At 44.5% G+C, this 21,394-nt stretch overlaps 4 protein-coding genes across 4 annotated transcripts; 1 reads left to right on the top strand and 3 right to left on the bottom strand.

Annotated features, from left to right (window-relative positions):
- Nucleotides 1-793: 793 nt before the first annotated feature.
- LOC139779469 (uncharacterized) lies at nt 794-1,303 on the bottom strand. The gene has a single exon (XM_071717839.1). It carries the CDS (start codon nt 1,301-1,303, stop codon nt 794-796), a length of 510 nt encoding a protein of 169 aa, XP_071573940.1.
- Nucleotides 1,304-2,055: 752 nt separating this feature from the next.
- LOC139779470 (uncharacterized) lies at nt 2,056-3,108 on the bottom strand. Its single transcript, XM_071717840.1, has one exon. The coding sequence runs from the start codon at nt 3,106-3,108 to the stop codon at nt 2,056-2,058; it is 1,053 nt and encodes a 350-aa protein (XP_071573941.1).
- Nucleotides 3,109-3,235: 127 nt separating this feature from the next.
- Nucleotides 3,236-3,940, bottom strand: LOC139779471 (uncharacterized). The gene has a single exon (XM_071717841.1). The coding sequence runs from the start codon at nt 3,938-3,940 to the stop codon at nt 3,236-3,238; it is 705 nt and encodes a 234-aa protein (XP_071573942.1).
- A 10,751-nt stretch (nt 3,941-14,691) lies between these two features.
- LOC139779472 (uncharacterized) lies at nt 14,692-15,669 on the top strand. The gene has a single exon (XM_071717842.1). The coding sequence runs from the start codon at nt 14,692-14,694 to the stop codon at nt 15,667-15,669; it is 978 nt and encodes a 325-aa protein (XP_071573943.1).
- Nucleotides 15,670-21,394: the final 5,725 nt, after the last annotated feature.

A 21,394-nucleotide genomic window follows, 5' to 3' on the forward strand; every position in this document is an offset into this window, starting at 1 on the left:
GACGCGCGTGGAAGGTGTTAATTGATTACTCGTTGAATTAGCATGTAACTCAGAGCACAGTCTGAGCCGTCTTTAATTGGCAAAAATGTACAATCTGACCTGAGAAACGATGAGCGGTGTATAAATGAGAAGTCTGTTTGATTGTCCGTGTATTCGAGAGGCGATTATATTAATCGCCTCCCTCGTGATGAAGAGCCCGTGAGCCGGTAGGACACGTGGCGGTCGGCACTCGCGCACGTGTGAGCTTGAGCTGTCGTGTTGATGCACCAGAGCTGATGAGCGGTCTCTTTCACACGTTATAAATGTATCTCTGCAGCGTAAGTGACTGCGATGGCACTTTAATTCGTAGTTCCACTAGAGAAACGCACAGAGCACACGTCGTACGTCTGGTCACGGCGCGGACATTTCTCCGATTCTAGTCGCGAGGGAGAACTTGGCGATGAGCGCGCCCGTGCTTGCACAAGCTGCCGCGTCGATCCGGCCTGTCGATACCCGATTGATGCTGCCACCTGATGGGTTGGCGCAACGTGATAACGGAATCTCGAACATTCCGCCCGCCATCAGCAACTTTGTTGATGATTCCTTACTCCTGATCCTTTATCCTGATGAAATGGGTAATATGGCAAGCTTGGCAATTGGCCGGGTGAGCATTGTGGTGGCCGTTTTGAGGGTAACCGCCCTAGTAAGTCCATCCTTTCCGGGGTGCCAAGCCGTTACTCTTGTGAGTGGCCATTTGCACAGTGGAGAGCGTTCGTCGGTGAGCAGCACGATAGAACCCACCTTGACGTTGTTGTTAGGGTGATGCCACTTGGATATCGCCTGCTGGCGTTGCAGATGATGAGCCGACCATTGCGCCCAGAAATGTTGAACCCGCTGCTGGATGAGCTGCCACCGATAATCGCGAGGTTGCCAGGTCAATCAGCGATGGCTCGGGTATGGTAGTGATTGGACCTCCAATGAGGAAATGACCTGGTGTGAGCGCTGAGACGTCTTCAGGGTCGTCACTCAGTGGTTCCAAAGGCCTTGAGTTGAGAATGGCTTCTATTTGCGTAAGCAACGTTGTTAGTTCTTCCGCAGTGAGTAGAGTCTCCCCGATGGTCCGTCTCAAATGAAACTTCACGGACTTTACAACCGCCTCCCACTTGCCCCCCATGTGTGGAGCGCCTGGTGGATGGAACTCCCATCTTGTGCCATCAAGTTGCAAAACTTGAGCAATCCGTTGATGTTCTTGAGAGCCTTGGACGAACATTTTCTTGAGCGCGGCGTCTGCTCCAATGAAAGTTGTCCCGCAGTCGGAATACATGGTCTGAGCAATTCCCCTTCTCGCTGAAAATCTTCGGAAGGCTGCTATGAATCCTTCTGACGAATAGTCACTGACTACTTCGAGGTGAATTGCGGAGGTGGAGAAGCAGACGAACACACAGATCCATCCCTTGTATGTTTTCGCACCTCGTCCCTTCCATGTCTTGATGGTGAGCGGTCCGGCATAGTCGACTCCTGTATGAGCAAACGGGCGTGACGGGGTAACCCGAGAGAGAGGTAGTTGGCCCATCATGATGAGCACGGATCCCCCTCTGCCGAGCACCCACGACACACCGTAGGATGTGAGACTTCACCGGAGCCCGTCCGCCGATGATCCAGTATTGTTGCCTGACATGAGCCAATGTCAGCTGTGTTCCTCCATGCAGGGTACGCAAATGGGCGTGGGCGATGATGAAGGTTGAGAACCGTGAGTAGCGAGATAAAATCGCCTGATGTTTGTTGTCTTGAGCTAGTGCTGATTGGTTGAGGCGGCCGCCAACTCGGATAATCCCTTGAGCGTCTATGTACGCAGTCAATCGACTGAATGCATGAGTAGTTGGTAGTCTCGAATTGGCAGTGAGCATCTTGATCTCGTGCTTGAAGTATGCCGCTTGAGTAGCCTTGATCCAGAATAGTCTAGCCTTCTCTAAAGCTGAGTGCAAGTCCAAGGACTTGGCTCGGCACTTTCTCAAAAGAGAGATAAACCTGAAACAGAGAGCTGTTACTTTTAATAATTTATTGAGGGTTGAGTACCTATATAGTGCTCAACTCGTCCGACAGCGCGGGTTGTGATGGCCATGCTTCAGGTGTGAGTATCCACGGTGGTCCCGTCCACCATAATGAGTGGCTTTGAAGTTGAGACGTAGTCAAGCCTCGGGATGCGCAATCGGCTGGATTGGATGTACCAGGGACGTATGTCCAGTATGCTTTTGCAGTGAGATCTTGAATCTGAGAAACTCGGTTTCTCACAAAATCCTTCCAGCGCGATGCATGAGATTTGATCCACGTGAGTGTCACAACAGAGTCCGTCCACAGGTGAATTGCTGTAACGTTCAACTTCAAGGTGGCTTGAACGTTTTGCATGAGTCTTGAGAGTAGCAGTGCTGCTGTGAGTTCAAGTCTCGGGATGGTGAGCCGTTTGAGCGGTGCTACCTTAGTTTTGGAGCACACCAATGAAATCGTGGCGCCATTAGAGCCGTGGACGGTGACATATACGACTGCAGCCATTGCCAGTTGAGAAGCATCAGAAAAGCCGTGAAATTCCACTGACGAGGTACTCCATGTGCTATACCACCGAGGTATTGAGAGCTTGATCAAGCTTGTGAGTTCTTTTCTGATGATGAGCCACCGTGATGAGAGCTGGGATGGCAGTGGTTCATCCCATTGGAGCTTATGAAGCCAAAGCTCCTGCAAGAGCATCTTCGCCTTGATCACTACTGGTGATGCAAAGCCTAGTGGATCGAATATCTGAGCCACTTCAGACAGAATGAGGCGTTTAGTGAGATGGTCGGTTTGCGACGAGATCTTTGTTGAGAATGTGAATAAATCTTCGTGAGGAAGCCATCTTAATCCGAGTATTTTGGTTGCGCAATCGTCAAATACAATTTGTGAGCCCTGTTCCCTTTCTGCTTGAACCGCAGTGAGCACATCTTGATGAGTCGCGTGCCACTTTAATAATGGAAACCCGCCCGCCATGCACAGTTGCAATGCAATTTTTATTACCTGCTGAACTGTGTCGGCGCCTCCAAAAATGTCATCGACCTTGAATGATTGACGGCACCGCAAGGGGAAAATTGTGACCTTCATCCTCCACCAGTTGCGGCAGGGTTCGTACTGCTAAGAACGGGGCAGCCTTGTTGCCATACGTGACCGTTGTTAGATGATATGACACTTCATTGAGCTGTTCATCTATCCAGAGAATCCGCTGTAAATTTCAGTCATCTTCATGCACGTTGATCTGCCTATACAGTTTGGTAATGTCAGTGGTAACTAAGTGTCGAAATTGTCGAATCCAGAGTAAAACATCGGTGATGTCTAAATGCAACTTGGCTCCTGTGGGCATGAGATCATTAAGTGAGCGGCCAGATGTAGATGCACTCGAGCCATTAAATACCACACGTAATTTTGTGGTTGCACTGTCTGGTCTGAGCACTCCGTGGTGTGGCAAGTAATATTGTGTATGTTGACTGGAAGTGGGTGAGGCCTTCTTCATGTGATTGAGCTCTCGATATTCTGTCATAAACTGAAGATACAGACGTCGATAGTTATGGTCTCGGGATAATCTTCTTATTAATCCTTGCAGGCATCGATGAGCAGTTTGATACGAATCACCTAGAGTCTCAGGTGATGATTTCAACGGAATTCGAACCGTGTATCGACCTGTTGAGTCCCGCGAAAAAGTGCTCTTGAATTCTTCACATCTTTGCTCGTCAGGAGTAAGATCATGATTGGTACTCGCAGGCACTTCTTCTTGTGTCCAGAATGTCGCCAGCAACTCATCGAGGGCATCTTCTCTCTCCTGAATCAAGGCATGATGCACTGCAGCAGATGCCGATGATGATGTGTCGACAGGTCCGAGAACGAGCCATCCAAAAATTGAGAGCTGCGCAATTGGCATCAATGGATCTTGTCTGCCCATATAGGTCAGCTCCAATGATGATATCCACTGGCCGTGGTGTGAGGAAGTCCGGATCGGCCAAGGTTAAACTTGGTGAGATGCGGCCATTCCTGTGGTGCAGCGTTGAATGATGGCAGGATGTTGGTTAACGTCTGCAGAATGTGAGCTTGAATGATGACGTCTGTTCTTGAGTGAAGTGAGCTGAGTGATGCAACTCCTCGAATTTGAGTTGACTTTACGCCACCAATTCCAGTAATGACAATGATAGTCCAGTCAAAATACGATTAGACCTAGAAAAAATTGCAACACAAGGTTTTATTACGTCATTGTGTTCAGAAAAATATACTGAACAACATATTCAAATTCCGCCATTTTCCGCTATCCCTAAGTATGTTTTTTATTAACAATTTATAAACAAATTCGTTTTTCTCCACAAATACGATGAATTTTGAAATTTTTGTAGAGATCAAAGTTGTAGAACAGACAAATATCTACAAAAAATGTTCTTATGAGTTTTTCGAAATATCTCATATTATTTGAGATATTTGCAACGAAAGCTCAAAACATTATAGCGCTGCGCGCTTACGGCCAACATTAGCCAGATAAATTAGCATCTGTTTCCAGGGTGGCCACAAGGAGGCTGTTGGCTCGATTGTCACCCCATTTTTTGTTTTTTTTATTGTTTTTGTTTTTAATATTTTTAAATTTTTGTTTCTAATTTTTAATTTTTTTTTAATTTTTTCGTTTTTGGTTTTTTGTTAAATAATTAATAATTTTCTGTGTCTTCCTGTAACCCCGAATTAACGCAACTTACCCCCATACATTCTGTACATGCTGTTGTACACGGTAATCCATTTTTTCTGCAAGTACATCTTAAACTTTGACAGCCTTTCTTGCAATTACAACGGATAACTTTAAGAATTTTATCTGGAGCTGGTTTACTATCCGTTGTAATCGGTATTAATTTGTTGCCATCACAGCTCCATCCCCAATTTTCTGCTTTTAATTCCGAAGACTTCGATTTCCATATCATTATTTGATAATAAACTCGGAAATAGTGGAATTTCGCCGATGCTGGAGTAGGGGGTAACCTTTCAGGCGACACGAATGCGCGTGATCGAGTCAGTCGAGTCCGAACTACTAGCGAGCGTTATACTGCACTCTACTGTGCACTCATTCAAATATATATATCTTTTTATAATCCTACATATATATATATATATGTACATTCATATTATATATATATATATATATATATATACATATATATGGGGCATTCTCCGTGAAATCAGACATCCCCCCTGTCCAAAAATTGGGGTCACCTAAAAAATTCATTCGGGGCTCATTTTATAGCTACACATATGTAGTTTTATTTGAGCTGTGGCCTTTTGAAAAATCAACATGGCGGACCCCAATATGGTGGCCGAAGTCTGCGGGTAACGAGGTACGACTGATGAAATCGTTACTTGGAAGTTATAAAACAGTGTGTTAATGGGTTTATTTAGTAGTTAGCATTGAATCCATGAAAAAAATGAATTTTTAGTTTGTCCAAAACCAATATGGCGGCCAAATTATCCGTGAAATGCTAAAAAATAACTATTTCGTTCTTTAAAAATTACAAACTGCGTTCAATTTCCATGAAAATTTATATCATGATACATTTTGAGATGTTGATCATAAATTAACAATTGGGACGTCGTATTTGAATATGACAAAACCCAATATGACGGCTGTATATTCGAAAAATGCTAAAAAATAATGACGTCGATATTCAAATCATACAGACTCGTTCTAATTATTATTAATTTGAGTGTTACGGTATTTTTAATTGCTGCTCATCAACAAGAATGTTTAATTTCAATATGTCGAAACCAACATAGCGGCCAGTTTATAAGTAAAATGCTGAAAAATGATTATCTTGTGAAATAAAACTCACAAACTTTGTTAAATTTTGTGGACAATCTGTCTCTCCTGCCTTCACTGGCTGGACAGTCTGCCTCTCTTGCTTTCACTGGCCGGACAATCTGTCTCTCCTGCCTTCACTGGCTGGACAGTCTGCCTCTCTTGCCTTCACTGGCCGGACAATATGTCTCTCTTGCCTTCACTGGCAGGACAATCTGTCTCTCCTGTCTTCACTGGCTGGACAGTCTGTCTCTCTTGCCTTCACTGGCAGGACAATCTGTCTCTCCTGCCTTCACTGGCTGGACAGTCTGCCTCTCTTGCCTTCACTGGCCGGACAATCTGTCTCTCCTGCCTTCACTGGCTGGACAGTCTGCCTCTCTTGCCTTCACTGGCCGGACAATCTGTCTCTCCTGCCTTCACTGGCTGGACAGTCTGTCTCTCTTGCCTTCACTGGCAGGACAATCTGTCTCTCCTGCCTTCACTGGCTGGACAGTCTGCCTCTCTTGCCTTCACTGGCCGGACAATCTGTCTCTCCTGCCTTCACTGGCTGGACAGTCTGCCTCTCTTGCCTTCACTGGCCGGACAATCTGTCTCTCCTGCCTTCACTGGCTGGACAGTCTGTCTCTCTTGACTTCACTGGCTCGAAAGACTACCTGTCTTGCCTTCACTTACTTATTCAATGTCAAAATGAAGAAAAAGTTCATATTTTGTCGACCAGTGTAACTAGAAATGTACTTAAGTTAACCAAATGAGATGATTTTTTATCGGTTTATGGACTTATTCAGATACTAAGGCATATATGCCGTATCTCGTAAACTAGATCTGATAGACCACAAATCTGACAGTATACTTGGATTCTGCACCTCACAATTACCTAGGAACACTTAAGAAATCGCAAGCAACAAAATGTGTAATTGGAAAGAGTTTGTATGATTTGAATATCGACGTCATTATTTTTTAGCATTTTTCGAATATACAGCCGCCATATTGGGTTTCGTCATATTCAAATACGACGTCCCAATTGTTAATTTACGATGAACATCTCAAAATGTATCATGATATAAATTTTCATGGAAATTGAACGCAGTTTGTAATTTTTAAAGAACGAAATAGTTATTTTTTAGCATTTCACGGATAATTTGGCCGCCATATTGGTTTTGGACAAACTAAAAATTCATTTTCTTTATGGATTCAATGCTAACTACTAAATAAACCCATTAACACACTGTTTTATAACTTCCAAGTAACGATTTCATCAGTCGTACCTCGTTACCCGCAGACTTCGGCCACCATATTGGGGTCCGCCATGTTGATTTTTCAAAAGGCCACAGCTCAAATAAAACTACATATGTGTAGCTATAAAATGAGCCCCGAATGAATTTTTTAGGTGACCCCAATTTTTGGACAGGGGGGGTGTCTGATTTCACGGAGAATGCCCCATATATATATATATATATATATATATATATATAAAATGACTCGGGAAGACATCCCCAACAACATATTTAAAAATAAAGCAAATCGGAGAGGAGGCCCCTTTTATGCATAAATACCGCAAACTTTATTACTCAAGCAGCATGCAATAAGTTAGCGTTAAAGCGACAAAGAGTTTCAGAAATCGTTACCGGTCTAAACAAGATAGAAAATAAAATTTATTATATTTGCGACGTTCATATCAAGTCAAAGTGTTCCGATTTCCAGATCAACGCACAATGTTTAATTGTCCCCAAAATCACGAAAAACTTGCCATCGATAACAATAGATCGGGACAAACTAGAAATACCTAGCAATATAGAGTTGGCTGATTTCGAGTTTAATAAAATCGGCCCGATAGACATGCTGATTGGAACGGAATTCTTCTTTGATTTGTTAGAGACGGGAAAAATAGAGCTCAAAAGCCTGATAGAGATTAAAAGTCTGATACAATTGGCAAAAGAAGGTATCAAGCGTTATCCCCTTGCGTCACTTACGTTGTTAGAGAATACATACGTCGATGATGTAATTTCTGGAGCGAATACCATTGAGAAGGCGCGTATTTTACAAAAGCAATTAACTCTTCTATTGCAAGAAGGCGGATTCACGGCACATAAATGGTGCTCCAATTCAGAAGATGTCTTGATAGAAGTACCTATAGATTTGCGAGAGTCTAGTTTGAATTTGAATATTGACGCGAACGATGTCATTAAAACATTAGGTCTTGAATGGAATACTACTTTAGACGAATTTCAGTTTACGACGCCAATAATAGAACGTGCATCCACAAAGCGTGAAATATTATCTGCGATTAGCAAGTTGTTTGACCCGCTAGGCTTAATCGGTCCTGTATTAACAGTAGCTAAGGTTTTAATGCAAGAGTTTTGGAAAACAAAGGTGGACTGAGATGATCCACTTCCAGAAGCGTTCAAGAATAAGTGGAAGAGTTTCCAAAAGAATTTGAAAGAGGTGAATATGTTGCGAATACCTCGGATAGTCATTAGTACACAAGAAGCTAGTCGATTTGTGATTCAGGGCTTTTGCGATGCGTCTGAAAGCGCATATGGCGCATGTATCTATATATGTGTCTTTATTTCAGCTATACGCCAAGAAAGGACTTGATTTACAATTCCACTTAACTCACACATCCATCCACACATCAAACAACATTCTTCTTTACAAACAAGCCGCAATACATTATTATTTACATTATTATTATTTACAACCGTTATCTTTTTTGTAGTATTCCTCTCTCCTTTTCCATAATCTATTTAGCACCTTTCCTTTTTCCATTCTAAATTTGTCATCGCATATATTCTCTAATCGTTCTCCGTTATTCCTACCTAAATTCTCAAACCACATACTTGTGATGTTGCACTCGCTTATATAATGCTCTAAATTGTCCCTACCTGACTTGCAGAATCTACACTTCGTATCTTCTTCGTCAAGCCAGTATTTATTTGCGTCCTCGAAATTGCCGCACCTTAATTTTACCATCGCTCTAATCTCGTCTCCTGTTTTTACTTTATCCAAGTTCGCTTTTAATAAATAACTCGGTGTTTTGTTGCTCGCCTCTATCTCTTTGTACCTTGTATTATACCTTACCTCTACTATTTTACTGTTTATTATTTGCCCTTGAATATCTTGTTCCCTTATTCTTACTAAGCCTTCAGTATTTTTACCTTCATAATTTAATTCTTTCATTACTTCAGAGCTCCAACCATTGTTATTATAAAACCTTTCTCGTTCCAAATTATATAAATCCTTTTTCTTTTTATCCCTTGTGTCCTTTTCATCCCAACATGCCTTTACTAAACTTCCATCTTTTTTCCCTCTGCTTCTTTTCTCGAACCTCATGGCTCTTATACCCTAACAGATTTTAAGTTTCTCTAATCCTAGTTCCCTTAGTATTACATACCTCGGTGTGCAAAAATCTAGTCTAAATATCCATCTTGCATAATCCAACATGACTTTTTCCAACTCCTTTTTTCACTCCACCCCCATATCTCTGCTCCGTATTCCATCAAACTTTTCACTAGGTACTTAAAAAGCGTCCATCTCCTACTAAAATCATCTTTACATAATCTTTCTCCTAAACCCCAGACCCTATTTGCAGCGATCCTTCCTTTTCTTTTCAGCTCTTTTATATGATCGACATAATTACCTTTCCTATTAAACGTGAAACCCAGATATTTAAACATTTCTACTTTCTCTATTATTTTTTCGCCCCATTTCCATGTCATTCTGCCTTTTTTACCTTTACTATTAAATACCAACACTTTAGTTTTTTTTGTATTTAATTCTAGTTTCCTTTCTTTTAAAAATCTTTTTAACATGCTCATCATATCTAGTAAAGTCTCTCTATTTTTCGCTACCAAAACCATATCATCCGCGTATGCTAATGACCACACTCTCACTCCTCCAAGCTCCACTCCTCCTATACCACGCTTTTCTAAAACTTTATCAATGTCCGCATTGTATAAATTAAACAGGGCGGGACTCATCACACAGCCCTGCCTTACACCTTTCTTCGTCTTGAAGCACCTTGTGAACCCATCCCTCGTTCGTATTGTCACCTCCGTCTCTTTGTAAATTTCTTTTATCCTGTTTATTAAACTGCGATCTACTCCTTTCTCTTCCATTATCTTCCATAAAATTCCTCTGTCAACGTTGTCGAATGCTGCCCTTAGATCCACAAATATTGCGAAAATCTTGTCTTTCCCAATTGCCATACCTTTCTCCTTTTCCCTTTGCACTATATGGTTCAAGATAAATATGTTATCCATCGTAGACCTCCCTTTCCTAAAGCCGGCTTGGCTGTCAGGTATCATCTCTTTTATCTCCATTATTTCCTCCAATCTGTTCCTTAGAATTTCCGCATATACCTTGTATGCAGTGCACAGCAGAGAGATCCCCCTATAGTTGTCTGTTCTCTCCTTATCCCCCCTTTTATATAGGGGGACAACTATACTTGTTCGCCATTCGGTTGGAATTTTACCTTCCTTCCAAATGAGCTTCAACAGATCAGTTAGAGCCCTTCTCACCGCTGCGCCACCATACAGCCATGCTTCCATTGGGATTCTATCGACACCTGCAACTTTGCCTAACTTCATGTTTCTGACTGCCCTCACTATCTCCTCTTCTTGCAACTCCATTTCTATATCTTGAACCTGTTCCTCATTTCTTTCTTCTGCTCCCATGTCACGCACCTCCAACGCCTCATCCCTTCCCTCCATCTCGGTCCCACCTAACAACTCCATGAAGTAACTTCTCCAGTTCTCTTTCGGAATATTATTCTCTTTCCATTCTTTCTTCTTTCTTCGACTGTTTATGTAATTCCAAATTTTCTTTTCGTCCTTCAGTTTTCTTAATTCCTCCTCTTCCCTCTCTCTCTTCTCCATCCTTTTCTTCTCTAACCACCCCTTCAGGCATTTCTTACCTTCCAAATAGTCTTCCTTACTTCCCTTTCCACTTCTCCATCTTCTGTACTTTCTTTTTACCTCCCTCTTCTTTCTGGTACAACTCCTATCCCACCAATCTTTGTGCCCTATTTTCTTTCTCTTCTTTATCTTGATTTCTTTATAAACTAAGGCTCCAAGGATCCAGTTTTTGATTTTCTCCCATTTCCTATCCACCGACTCTATTTCCTGGTCCTCGTTTTCATTCCATGCCTCCGTCCTCTCCCTGTATAATTTCCTTGCCTCTTCGTTCCAACATATGATCTTCTTTGACATATTCTGTTCCTCTTCTTCCTCTTCTGTCCACCCCTCCATTTGTCTCGTATTCTCCTCTTCCTCCAGTAACAAGGTCAGAAGCAGATGATCCGAGTCCACCCTGTCCCCTATTCTAAATTCCAACACTCGCTCTTGCGCACTATCGTTTACAATTGCATAATCAATTACCGAGCACCCTCTCGCACCCACATACGTATATTTCCCATCCCAATCCCCCTCTGTTTGGTACTCTGTTGTGCCGGCCAGTTCTGAGCTGAGCGTTGAATGGCGGCCGAAGAGGACGACCACGACGGCTCGCGCCGCCACGGAAGCCTCGCAGCAAGGAAGATCCGCGGGAGGCCAAGGCACGGGACCGAGCTCGGATCCCCGGGACCGGCGCGAGAACGCCGATCGGTTCACCTCGCCCAGGCCCGGCACGTCAGCCAAACCCGCTTTCCGACCAAGCCCGACACGCCCCGCTCCTCAGAGCCAATCCTTATTCCGAAGTTACGGATCCAATTTGCCGACTTCCCTTACCTACATTGAGGGGGATCGGGATGGGATACTCTGTTGAATGGATGTAACATCCATTCAAAAAATACCATCTTTTTTTATTTATCATATCCACAAAACTTCTACCGCCATCTCCTATGACTTTATCTTTACTCTCCTTTTCAAAGTCACACTCCTCGTCCCTACAACCTCCTAAGTTTCCTATTCTAATATTAAAACCGCCTCCTATAATAATATCCTCTCCTTCGCATCCTTCGCATTGCTCTGTTATTTTCGCCATTATCTCTTCCACATCTTTCTTTGCTCCTACATTATATACTGTAAAAATATTTAGACCTTTTTCCTCTTTTACTATTCTCGTTCGCGCAATTTTTTCTGTAATCAATACACTTTCATAATTCTCCACTTCCGCCACCCAGTCTTTTCTAATACCTATTAGTAAACCTCCCTTCGCCCTACCCTTCTTCCTTTCCCTTACCGCGTTAATGTTTTTCCAGTTGTGCGTTTCTGGCAATCTACCCTTAATTCTATCCCATCCCTTTTCCTCTAACCATGTTTCACATAACCCTATAAAATCGAAACCTACTATGTAATTCCAGAAATCTTTGTCCTGCCTCTCAATACCCGCAACATTCCAAAAAATTATCTTTCGCCTATTTTCATTCTTCTGTTGCTTCGCTTTTCCGACCTCCTTTCGTGTTATTCGCCTGTTGTCCTCTTGAATGCCATAACTTGCTGGTACTCTTCTCCTAACTTGGCAGCCATCTAAAAATTTTTCTTTTCTATTAGCTTATTTTCTACCTCGCTCCATACGTACTTCCTACCTTGCACTTCTAGCTTCCTATAACCTATTTTCACCCATTTTCCTTCTGTTTTCTCTTTCCATGCCTTTTCTTTTATCCGTCTTTGCACTTCTCTGTCCTCAAAGGTCAGGTCGTGATCAATGAAAATTTTCTTACTTCCCAGCTTCTTCTTTTCCTTCATGATGTTATCCTTCGATTCCCAGCAGTCCATTTCAACTATTACTATCTCTCTTCCTATCCTGCCTGTTGACCGCATCTTCTTTACTCCCGCTTTTGCACCGAACTCCCTCTCAAGAAACGTCTCCGCTGTGTCCATTAAGCTCTTGTTTTCCTCTTTATGTAATCCTCTGATCACTAGATTATTTTTCTTTTCTTTCCTTTCCTTCATATTTCTTTCTCTCTTCCTAACCATCTCCGCCACCTTTTCCACAATCTCCTCCATTTTGCCGCCGGTCACCTCATCCGTTGTGTTTTTACTCCTTCGCTCGATCTTCGATAGTCTCTCTTCTATCTTATCCATCCTTTCCGCTACCTTTTCTTCTTTTTTTCTCCAACCCTCTTCTAAGACGTTCATCCTCTCTCTCATCTCTCTCATCTCGTCCCTCATGTCCCTCATCTCGTCTCTAATCTCTCTCAAGATTGCTAATAGCGAACCGTCCTCTTCATCCTTCTTTGTTGCTGACAGAACTCCCTCTTCTCTCTTCTCACCTACAGCGCCGACTCCTTCCTTCGATTTGCCCATTCCTGATGGCGTTCTCACAGTCTTGTTATCTCTCTTGAAAATTTCCTTCGCACGTTGTTCGTTTTCCTCTCTTTTCCTCTTAGCTTTCGCTAATTCGCATGCCGTGCTGTTATCACTCGTCATAAACTCCAGTATGCTGACCGAGCTCACTCTTTCTCTCATTCTTAACTCATCCTTTGTAAGTCTTCCTTTTCCTCTTTTTTCTTCTTTTGGGGTGGCAAAAATTTCTTTACTAGTTTTCTCACTGCTTGAACTATCCAAAATTGTAGCCGCATTATCATCTTTATTCCTTATTGCTGCTTTCTCGCTCTCGTCTGCTTCTCCCTCCATCCTGTACGTCCCACGTTCACGCTCACCTTCTAGTCAATCTCCTTAACCGCTGTCTCTATGCCTAAACTGTTCCGTCTAGTGACGCTACCTACTCTATGCGTGACGCAAATCTCGCTCCCTTTTGGAACGCACCGCGTTATTTTCCCGCCTTCTCTCACCTAACCTTTCCCTCTCTCTACAACATTTAGCATGGCGCATGTATCTATATACAATCGATAAACGAGACTTCCGGCGAAATAACAATTAAACTATTATATTCAAAGGCTAGAGTCACCCCTTTAACAAGGCAGACGATATCTAGGTTAGAATTATGTAGCGCATTGTTGTTAGCGAGATTAATAGCGAGTGTAAAACGAGCGATTCGCATAAAAATTGACGAAATATGCGCGTGGTCAGATTCCAAGGTCTTGCTGTACTGGCTTCGTGGCGACATAGCACGTTGGAAGTCTTTCGTATATAATCGCGTAAATGAAATCATCGAGATTTTACCCGCGACCAATTGGAAACACGTCAAGGGTTCGGAGAATCCTGCAGTTCTAATATCGCGAGGAGCCACTCCTGCACAACTCAAGGACAATTACTTGTGGTGGAACGGTCCAAAATGGCTATCTGATACACATCAATTGGAGAAAAACGAAGAGCACAACCGAGAGCTTACCGAAGAAGAACTCTATGACGCCGAAGATGAGTCCAAGAAAGAGTCACAAGTTTGCCATCTGCACACACATCAATCATCCGCGTCAGATGATGTCATCCACAAACTCGTCAGGGATTGTTCGACATTGACGAAAATCGAGCGATCACTTGCTTACTGCTTCAGGTTCATATTTAATTGCCGCAAAAAGCGCAAGGATAGAATTAATCATTAACCTAACCAGATTAACTCTGCGAGAGTTGAACCTAGCCAGACGCGAGATAATCAAATATTCTCAACGCATCTACTTTCAAGAGGATTTGAAAAGTCTGCAAGATAAACGTGAACTGCATCGATCGAGTCAGTTGCATCAACTACAAGTTTTCCAGGATAAACAGGGCATTATCAGGGTGGGCGGTCGCCTTCAAGAGGCTCCTTGGAACTTCCAAAGGAAACATCCGATTTTGCTCTCCGCGCAATGTAAAATCACACGCTTGCTAATTGAGAGAGAGCATCGTACTCTGCTACATGCTAGTCAGCAATTATTATTGGCATCAATACGTCAGCAATATTGGCCATTAAACGCAAGAAATTTGGTATGTCAAGTCTGTCGTTCGTGCGTCTGGTGCGTCAGAAACAATCCAAAGGGATTAACTCAAGCAATGGGATCCTTACCTGGTGACAGAATCAAACCTTCCCGAGCATTCTCTATTACCGGTATTGATTTTGCTGGTCCAATCATCACGCTTGTCAACAAGGGACGTGGTCAGAAGACATGTAAATCTTACGTGGCCTTATTTATATGTTTTGCCACAAAAGCTATTCATCTAGAGGCAACGAGCGAGTTATCAACCGCAGCGTTTTTGGCAGCTTTACGCAGATTTATCGGGCGACGAGGATTACCCAGCAAAATTTGCAGTGACAACGCTACGAATTTTGTGGGTGCTAAACGAGAATTGGAGGAACTCTATACCTTTATTCAGACTTCAATAAAGGGATCCGTCGGCGACGCTTTACAAGAAAAAGGCATTGAATGGTGCTTTATTCCTCCATATTCACCACACCTAGGCGGCTTATGGAAAGCAGGAGTAAAATCCTGTAAATACCATTTAAAGCGAGTGATGGGTAATACCTTATTTACCTTTGAAGAACTGACTACGGCACTAGTGCACATTGAGGCTTGTTTGAATTCGAGGCCGCTATCGCCTTTGTCATCAGATCCATCTGATTTGCAACCTTTGACGCCAAAACATTTCCTCGTTGGAGGACCCTTGAACAGCCTTCCCGAAGATGACTTAACGGACGTGAAAATCAATCGTCTAGACAGATGGGAGTTGATCCAGCGTTCCGTCCAAGACTTTTGGAAACGGTGGGCGGCCGAGTATGTGGCCAATCTTCAAAGTCGTGTTAAATGGAAAACGCGACAGGAAAACTTGAAAGTCAATGATCTTGTACTATTGAAGGAAGAAAACCTCCCTCCCTTAAGGTGGAAAATTGGTCGTGTGGTCGAGGTTCACGCTGGTAAAGACAACTTGGTGCGGGTCGCGAGCGTACGCACGACCACTGGTATCTCTAAACGCGCGATAACTAAACTTTGTAAACTACCTATAAGCGATACAGTATATAAGGAAGATCAGTAGACTAATCTTGGTGGGCGGTATGTTAGAGTTGTATGTTAGAGCTTCCGTCGAGCATTTATCTCCTTTACTAGTTTTATGAGAACACAGCATAATGTATAATTTCGATTTGTAAAACCCGTGACACGAGGGATAGGAGCGCTCCTGCCGGACGACGCGCTTTCACGTGATAGGCACGAGCCCAGCGCGGGCGATCGGTTTTTGTTGAGAGTGACGACGCCAATGTCGACGAGACGAGTCGAGTGTAAACTGCCTCTGAGTAAAGACGTACATATATAAAACTTCGAGTTATCTTTGCAATTTCAAACACTTTGAATTAGATTCTTCGCCGAATTAATAGTCCTTCTCGGAGTAAGAAAAACTAGGACCACGGCTTTGCATCCCCAATCAGATAGTCAGGTTGAGCGCCAGCATCAAACCATTACGAATTATTTAGCAAAATATATCTCCGAAAATCAGAAGGATTGGGACCGCTGGGTACCCATGTTTTTACTCGCTTATAGGTCATCTAAACACGAGTCAACTGGTGTTACTCCCGCAGAGCTTTATTTTGCCCGAGATCTGAGGCTTCCTCTTGATTTGTTCCAAGGGAGTCCACCGGATCCTGAAAAATCCCAATCGATTGGAAACTATATTGGGAGCTTAAGGAAAAAACTTGAGGAGATTCATTTAGGTTAGGGAACGGATGAAAGTCAAGTCTTCTCGGGTAAAAACCTGGTACGATCGAGGTGCCAGGCAAACTATTTTTGAGCTAGGGCAAAAGGTTTGGTTCTTCAATCCTCGAAGGGCGAAAGGAAAAGCCCCGAAGTTACAGGGCAATTGGGAGGAACCTTTCTCCGTAGTGAAAAAACTCAGCGATGTTGTTTATTGCATACAAAAGTCGCCTTCGCGGAAGAAGAAGGTAGTACATGCTGACAGGTTAGCTCCTTATTTAGTCAGGAAAATAGAATAGATCGGAGCCCGGGGTAGGAATGGAGGGGAATAGAAATTATATTTTGTGAAAACTTTTGTTATTGTTCGTGTTACTGCGTTTGATACTTGTTTTCACAGATGGTCAAGAAAGACTTTTGATCCGAAAGAGTATTTGAAGAGGACTGACGAAGGCAACGTAGTCCAATCTTAACTCTTTGCGCCGTTTGATTAAGAAAACCGCCCACGGTTTTTGACCGTGGTTTTCCCGTGGGACGAAGGGCGAATGCCGAGACGGGGACTGGGGAGTCTTGCGAGACGTAGGGTCCACGGAAGTTCCCCCCCCATGTCCGAAGATATAGAAGAGGAGTCAACGCCGGAAACATAAAGGGGTCCACGCTGAGCCAGTCTGGAAGCGGTATTCCGAGGGGAGTCGTCCTGAAGCCAGCAAGGGGGACGAGCCTGGCCAGCTCTCCCCCGGGAAAGGCTGTAATAGGAGAAGAGGTCAAGGAGGAAGAGGTCAAGAGGACCGAGTTTCTTGGAGAAGGGGATCTAAGGAGACGGAGCCCGGTAACCCGTAGCAGCAGCTCGGGGTAGGGCAGGAATCCGTCTCGGAGTCCCAGAAACAGAAACCGCCTGTACAACTGCCCTTCTAGATTGTCGGGACGACAATCTTGAAGAGGGAGGGCAGTGTTGCGCCCGTGCTGGGACACCCGTTTGTGGGCTGAATTTGGCTCCGGAGAAGCTTCAAGCCGAAGCGCGATCCCTAACGACGGGGATGTATTGATCGGTTTAGAATAACAACTTCGACTGTCAGATCTACGGGGAGACTCCGATCGTTCGGACGTGTTCTCCACCTGAAACGCATTATTGTACAGAGTTCCTAATAAACCCTTGAGTTCCTTTTACAAACGAGTTTTGTCTCTTTTACGCGAGTCCGGGAGTGGGCGGCACGAACGCGAGTGTCTCAAAGATAGCGGAGCGCGGCGCAACAATACATACACACCAATCCACAAAAATGCTATAAATTGAAAAATATCACTTTTTTATCGACTGAAGTTCAATTCCGTCGTATACAATTCTTTGAGATTCACTCAATTATTTCCTAAAACAAGTAGAAACTTGCACATTGCTTCCTCATAGTTTTTAAATGTGCAAGTAGAAACTTGTACATTGCTCCCTCATAGTTTTTAAGTGTGCAAGTGAAAACTTGTACATTGCTTTCTCATAGTTTTTAAGTGTGCAAGTAGAAACTTGTTTAAGTGAGCAAGTAGAAACTTGCACATTGCTTCCTTATAGTTTTTAAGTGTGCAAGTAGAAACCTGCACATTGCTTCCTCTATGAGGAAGCCTGTTTTTTATGCATAATTATTAGTAGATATTTATTAATTTGGCTTCCTCATAGAGGAAGTATTATATATGAAATAGAGGTAGAAAAGACTGAAGAATATAATAAAACTAGATTTTGAGCCCGCGCAAAGCGCAAAGCGCATTTAGGACACCTGCGTTATTCTTTGACAGATGTACCGCTCCAGTCAAACTCCCCGCCTGGCAGTGTCCTCGAATTGGATCACGCGGGAGTATTAACGGCGATCGGCCGCGAGGCCTCACGCCACTCTGACACGCTTGGCTCTAGAACACCGTGACCGCCGGGGCACGAAGCCCTCGGGGCACGCGCTCCGCCTAACCGAGTAAGTAAGGAAACGATAAAAGTAGTGGTATTTCACCGGCGATGTTGCCATCTCCCACTTATGCTACACCTCTCATGTCTCCTTACAGTGCCAGACTAGAGTCAAGCTCAACAGGGTCTTCTTTCCCCGCTAATTTTTCCAAGCCCGTTCCCTTGGCAGTGGTTTCGCTAAATAGTAAATAGGGACAATAATGTCGTGAATTTTAACGTGTGGCACCTGCTCACAGAGCCTAATCCACACGGCCCCCATGGGCGTGGGATTGGGATACGCCCAATCAGCGCGTACCGACCGTAGTCCAGTACTACCAGTACGCTGCAGGATTACAGAATCCTGCAGCAACCCACTGGTTGGGGCGAGCGACTATCCACGCTCTACCAGCTGTGCAGGCTGGTACCCGAGCTGTTGGGACGCAGCTCACCCGTCGGACACCCAAGTGCAAGACTCGGGTATTTTAGCCAGCATGCGGCTGTAAACCACTGCCACCACGATGGTCCTACCCGCGACCGGCGGGAGCAAGCTCCCTGGGCCACCGGTCCCCGAGGTACCAGTCTAGATCACTGGTCGGATCCTCGTAGCCGAGACTACTCCCAGTTTGGATCTCCTGCAGACCCTAGCACTGGTAAGCCACACTCATCACGCACACTTCACACATTCCCACTCATTCTTCTCTGAAACACACATGCCGCAAACCTACTCAGACTCTCATATCTTTCTTTGCGCTTCAACACCTCGCTCACATCCACTCTGCCGTCCTCACTCACACTGACTCCCCATTTGTCCAGGTTCCTAACATCCTCATACATTTCACATTCAACCAGCACATGCTTCCAATCCTCGCACTCAGCACCACACGCACAACTTTCTGTCTCAGACAATCCCCTTTTATACAAGAACTCGTTCAAACTGCCGTGACCCGTCAGGATATAGCCGAGCCATAAGCTCGGCTCAAATCCCAGACATCCCTCGGCAAACCTCACATTCCGTATGAAGCCATATGTCACACGCCCTTTCGCACTGTTGTCCCATCCACTCTGCCATCTTTCATACAACCTAGCATTCAACAACTCCAAGCTCTCATCCACATCTCTCACCCTCACATCCTCTTCACTCATAATACCTTTTTCACCCAATCTCCAGCCATTCTTAATTCTTACAGCCATACCTCTTTTCACACATTCAGAGACCACCCATCATTACCTACATGGCCTCCGTGGAGACCGTTCTACAGACATTCAGACAGGCACTTATTGCCACTCTTTGGCATCTATCAATCGCCTCACGCGCATACCCATACTCCATGGCTTCATACCACACACTCGCACCGTACATAACACACGCAGCAAACAAACCTTTGTAGATCACACGCCAAGCTCTCTTTCGCAATCCCCATTCGCTCCTCATCACTCGTCTCAGTTTCCCCACTACACTCACACATTTTTTCCCCATATACTCCAGGTGCGGCTTAAAACTCATTCGCTCGCTCACCCACACACCCAGATACCTCACACACTTCACATACCTCACATGCTTCCCATTCACACTAACGCTCGGGTGTCTCGCTCCAGACAAATTCCCTTTCAGGAGCATCATCACCGTTTTGCTCTCTGACACTTTCACTCCGACACTCGCACCCCATTCGCTCACTATTCTCATCCACTCGTTCCCCATTCTCTCCAGATCTGCTCGGCTCTGCCCTTCGACAGGCACGAACAGATCATCAGCATACGCCGTTGCCATACATCCTCGTCTGCGGAGCTCCCACAGGAGCTCATCCATCTGCAGATCCCAAATGAATGGGCCACCGATGGACCCCTGCGGTGCACCCCGCAGAACCTTCTTCCACACTTCCTCATTCGTTCCTAACATGCATGCCCATCTTTCATCAAAATAACTCTTCCACAACCCAATCTCCTCACATCCTTCTTTACGCAATTTCTCAAGCACACTTGGCCATTCCAGGTTGTCAAAAGCACCCTGAAAGTCCACAAAAATTCCCAACACATACTTGTGCACGGACCCATTCACACACTCACGCACGCTATTCCACGCACTCTCGGTCGAACGTCCCTTCACAAACCCGTGCTGTGCCTCACACATTCTACCACTCATCAGTCGCTCAAGCCTGTTCACCATCAATCGCTCTAACAGTTTCCCTAGCACAGACAACAGGCAGATCGGTCTGTACGACCCGGGGTCCGACCGCACTTTCTCTGGAGACTTCAGCAGCACAATCACTCTCGCTCTCTTCCACACCGTAGGAAAACGATTGGTGCTCAGACACACATCATATACTCTCTTCAACCATCCCGGTATTGCACGCCAAACCGCCCGTAACATCTCTACGGTTATTCCATCCAACCCAGGTGCCTTACCCACTTTCATCGCTTTCATCGCTACATTCACTTCATCCCATTCAAACGACCTTTCCACAATTTTTCTATCTGCCGTTCGCACATCCTCCATACCCGCGGCTGGGAAGAAGCGATCCAGCAGCACACTCACACTCTCTCTCCACGTGCTCGTCGTCCTGTCACCCACTTTCATAGCACTCAATCTATCTCGTCCATACTTCCCCATACACACCTTGTACACATCACCCCACGGATCCTGATTTCCCTTGTCATTCACGAACTGTCTCCAGTTTTTCTCTTTCACTCTCTATAGCATTTTCTTGTACTCTCTAAGAGTACGTTTGTACACATTCAGGCATCCTTCCACTCGATTCCTGTCTCTCGCTCTCATTCGCTGGTAGGCTCGCCTACGCTTCCTTACATCTTTCTTCATACGCTCAAGTTCATCCGTCCACCACACAAGCTTCCTCGCAACCCCACACACTCGCCTTTTCATCCTATTGTCATTCGCTCTCAGGATCCATGACGTGACGCGTTCCGCCAAACTATCCGCGTCCCAGTCATCCATCGCATTCACACCATCTTCAGACGCATACTCCACCAGATCGCTCATATAACCCTCCCAGTCCACGTCTTTACACACCCACCTACGCACACCTTCCATTCGCTCAACATTCTCACCATAAGTCATACGTATCAGCAACACATTATGGTCGCTGATACCCCAATCACTCTTGACTTCCCATTCATACTGGCACCCCCCAGACACATTGCTCAC

The sequence above is a fragment of the Temnothorax nylanderi genome, unplaced genomic scaffold, assembly GCF_030848795.1.
Source record: "Temnothorax nylanderi isolate EJ_2023f unplaced genomic scaffold, tnyl_v1.0 TNYL_tig0227_pilon, whole genome shotgun sequence".
Classification (NCBI taxonomy): Eukaryota; Metazoa; Arthropoda; class Insecta; order Hymenoptera; family Formicidae; genus Temnothorax; species Temnothorax nylanderi.